Here is a 3,395-nt window from a genome sequence, read left to right as displayed (position 1 = left end):
CCGGGAATCTTTAAACAGTGCAATGGAGAGGCAGGGTGGTTTGGGGTGGGGAGCTCGGAGCTGCCGCTCGGCTCCGAGGGTGCCGGGCTGCCGCGCGAGCCGGCCGAGGGGCGGCGTGCCGCGGCAGCTCTGCGAACGCCGCAGCGGGAGGTGGGCCGCGCCGGCGGGCTCCTGGGGAGGAGACGGGAGCCCCGGACGGAGCCCGGAGCGGGGAGGTGGGCGAGGGGCAGCGCAGCTCTGCTGGCGCTGCGCAGAGCCCAGATGTGCCCCAGCTGCTGGCCCCGTCCCGCGCTCACCTGGGGCAGCCCCGGCTCTCCGTGCCCCGGGGCACCGCCGAGCCCCAGGGTGCCGCCGGCGGAGCCGCACGGGTCCTCGATCCTGCACAGGGCGTCCTGCAGCTCCCGCACCTGCACGGGGCAAGCGGGGCTCAGCGGCAGCGCGGCTGGAGCCCCCCGGGGACCGCGACGGTGCTGGGGGACCAGGGGGCCGGGAGCGTCTCTGCAATCCCCCACGGGCTGAGCAAGGGGAATCGCTCCCTTTGCCGTGCCCTGTCCTTCCCAGCCCCATCGGCATGTGCACAGCACGGTGCAACCTCCCGCCTTGCCGGCCCGCGGCTCACCCTCCGCTGCAGCCGGTCCCGCTCGTCCCGCAGAGCCCCCAGCGCGGCGGTGGCCTGGCTCAGCTCCTCCTCGCGGCGCCCCAGGGCCTCCCGCAGCGCCGCCTTCCCCGCCGCCGCCGCTGCCGCCTCCTCCTCGAACCGCGCGGCCTCCTCGGCCGCCAGCCCCCCGCCGGCTCCCTGCTCCCGGCCCCGGCGCGTCGCCCGCCCGGCTGGGAAAGGCCCCGGTGTCCGGTCAAGCTCCTCCAGGCTCTGGGGGTAGGGGGCCGGTCAGGTGGTGCCCGTCACCGCAGCGTCGGGGCTGCCCCGCGCGGCAGCACTCACCTTGGCCGCCCGTGCCCACTCCTCGCCGGGCACCGGCGGCCACCCGTGCCGGGAGAAGACGGCGCGCTCCAGAGAGCTCACGGCCTGCTGCAGGGCTGCGAAGAGGTCGAGGCCATGGGGCGGCCGGTCCTCCTCCTCCTCCTCCTCCTCCTCCTCCTCCTGCTCCCTGGGGGCAGCAAGGGGGGAGATGCAGAGGGGCTGCCCATGCCGCCGTGTGCCACGGCGTGCTGTGGCATGCCGCACGCCCAGGGCTGGTGCTGCCAGTACCTGCCGGTCCGGCGCCGCAGCTGCTCGGCCGTCCGGTGCAGGCGGGCGGCGGTGGCCAGCAGCCCGGTGACGTGCTCCTCGCAGCGCAGGGGGCCCCCGTCGTCCCCCGCCGCCGCCTCGGCCTCGTCCGCCCGCTCGGGCAGCGGGGCCAGCGGGGGCTGCGGGGAGTGCACACCCGTCTGCCCCCGCCACCCCGCACCGGCCCTGCCGGCAGCCCAGCGCGGGGCTCCAGCCGTGCCAGGGCGATGCAGCGGGTGCAACCAGCTGGGATGCGCCTGGGGGCTGGGGCGCGTTCGGGCGCAAAGCTGCATCGCTGCAACGCGGTGCCCTGCTGCAGCATGGTGCCCGGCTGCAACGCGGTGCCCTGCTTTCCGCAGACCCGGGCTGGAGCTGGCAGGGCCGGGCGACGCGTCCTGCACCGGCACACGGGGACAGGCACAGCGGGATGCACAACCTGCCACCGCGCTGCGCCCATGCAAAGCCCCTGGAGCACCCTCCGTGCAGCTCCGGCGTGCCCCTCCTTGCAGGGGCAGGGATGCGGCTCGCTGCACCCCGCCGGCGGGACGGTGGGCACCCGGGTGCCCCGGCCCCGGTGGGACACGGGGACGGGGAGGGCGCTGCGCCGGGGTCGGCGAGGCTCGGCCCTTGCCGGTGCTGCGGCAGCGCCGGAAGCAGGAGCGGTTTCCTGTTTGCAGCAGGAACAATGAGCAGCGTCGCTGCAAGGTCATGGCGACGGCGGTCCGGGGCGCCCACGGCCCCGTGCATGCGGCTCGTGGCCCGCCGTGGCCAGTGGGGCCGGCGGCTGGACTGGGTGGCCAGGGTTGGTCCCTGGCTGGCGCTGCAGGGCCAGTGAGACCCAAACCAGCCCCAGGAGCCATGTCGGAGCTCGGCTCCACGGCCAAAGCCACGGCCAGGGGATGCCCATGGCTAGTGGATGCCCATGGCTAGTGGATGCCCATGGCTGGGAAATGCCCATGGCTGGGGGATGCTCGTGGCCAGGGGATGCTCGTGGGGGGGCAGGGGCTCCTGGCCATGCAGGGATTGATGTCCCCAGTGCATCCCCCCCCCCAGTTCCGGGCGGCCCAGGGACAGGGCTTCTTCCCTGGCCGTCCCCAAGCCCCGCGCTGGCCCGGGCTCCCCGGCTGCTCAGGACCAGCCCCCCAGCAGGGCCCGGCCCACGGGACGCCCCACTTGCCTTCTCCATCCTGGCCAGTCTCCGGCCCGTGATGCCCCGCTCTGGCCGGTGCCTGATGCCGGGGGCTCGTTCCCACGGTGGCCAGGGGTGACTCTGCAGCTGGCAGCTCTGTGGCACGTCCCGGCCGGGGCCACGTCCCACGGGTTCACCGGAGGGCTGTGCCGCTCCCAGCCCCTGTTCCTCCAGGCTTTTCCCATTCCTTGTTCCTGCGGAGATTTCCTCTTCCTCGCAGAGCCCGGCTCAGCCTCCTGCACTTAACCGTTGCGCTGCCCGTGTCCCTGTGCCCCAGCTGCCCGCTGCGGGCCGGGGTGCCCAGGGTGCCCAGGGTGCCCGGGGTGTGGGGCAGAGCCTTGTTGGGGGCTCTGCAGGAGCCAGCCCCCCCAGCACCCCTCCCTCCCTGCTGACTCCCCACTGCAGCAGCACCAAGGCACTTTGGGCCAATGCCGGAGTCTTGCCGGGTGCCTGGGCTCCCTTGGCACCCAGCCAGGCCACGAGCACCCTGTGCCAGCCCCGCAGGCAGAGCTCATGTGCAGGGACGCTCAGAGCACTGGGGGGGTTGCAGAGGGGTGCATGAGCCTTTGGGTGCTAGGAGGCACTGTGCGGGTATTTAGGTGACGGAGGGTAGTGTTTGGGGTACGTGGGTATTTAGAGTGCATGGGGGGCAGTGCATAGGTGCTGGAGAGTGGTGCATGGGCTTTTCAGGTGCAGGAAGACAGTACATGGGTGCTGGAGGGCGGTGCGTGAGTGTTAAGGTACAGGGGGATGGTGCATGGGTGCTGGAGGGTGGTGCATGGATGTTTAGGGTGCAGGGGACAGTGCATGGGTGCTGGAGGGTGGTGCAAGGGTATTTAGGTTGCAGGGGGATGGCGCATGGGTGCTGGAGGGTGGCACACGGGCAATTAGGGCGCAGGGTGCCATGCATGGGTATTCAGGGTGCAGTGGGCGGTGCTCAGGTGCAGGAGGGCACGGATGGGTGTCGGGGGTGCAGTGCAT

The 3,395-nt window shown here is 72.9% G+C and overlaps 1 protein-coding gene across 1 annotated transcript in view; it reads right to left on the bottom strand.

The window, feature by feature from the left end:
• LOC112965595 (colorectal mutant cancer protein-like) overlaps positions 1-2,411 on the bottom strand; it is a 20,022-nt gene extending 17,611 nt beyond the window's left edge. The window contains exons 1-5 of the mRNA XM_026064738.1: positions 2,403-2,411; positions 1,208-1,365; positions 941-1,106; positions 620-868; positions 297-407 (exon numbers count right to left, since the gene is read on the bottom strand). Coding sequence (XP_025920523.1) covers positions 297-407; positions 620-868; positions 941-1,106; positions 1,208-1,365; positions 2,403-2,411 — 693 coding nt within the window. The remainder of the gene's footprint in view (positions 1-296; positions 408-619; positions 869-940; positions 1,107-1,207; positions 1,366-2,402) is intronic.
• Between the last annotated feature and the right edge of the window lie 984 nt (positions 2,412-3,395).

This window comes from Apteryx rowi, unplaced genomic scaffold (genome assembly GCF_003343035.1).
Source record: "Apteryx rowi isolate R43461 unplaced genomic scaffold, aptRow1 scaffold_220, whole genome shotgun sequence".
NCBI classification, from domain to species: domain Eukaryota; kingdom Metazoa; phylum Chordata; class Aves; order Apterygiformes; family Apterygidae; genus Apteryx; species Apteryx rowi.
This window is presented reverse-complemented; position numbering and strand designations above follow the sequence as displayed.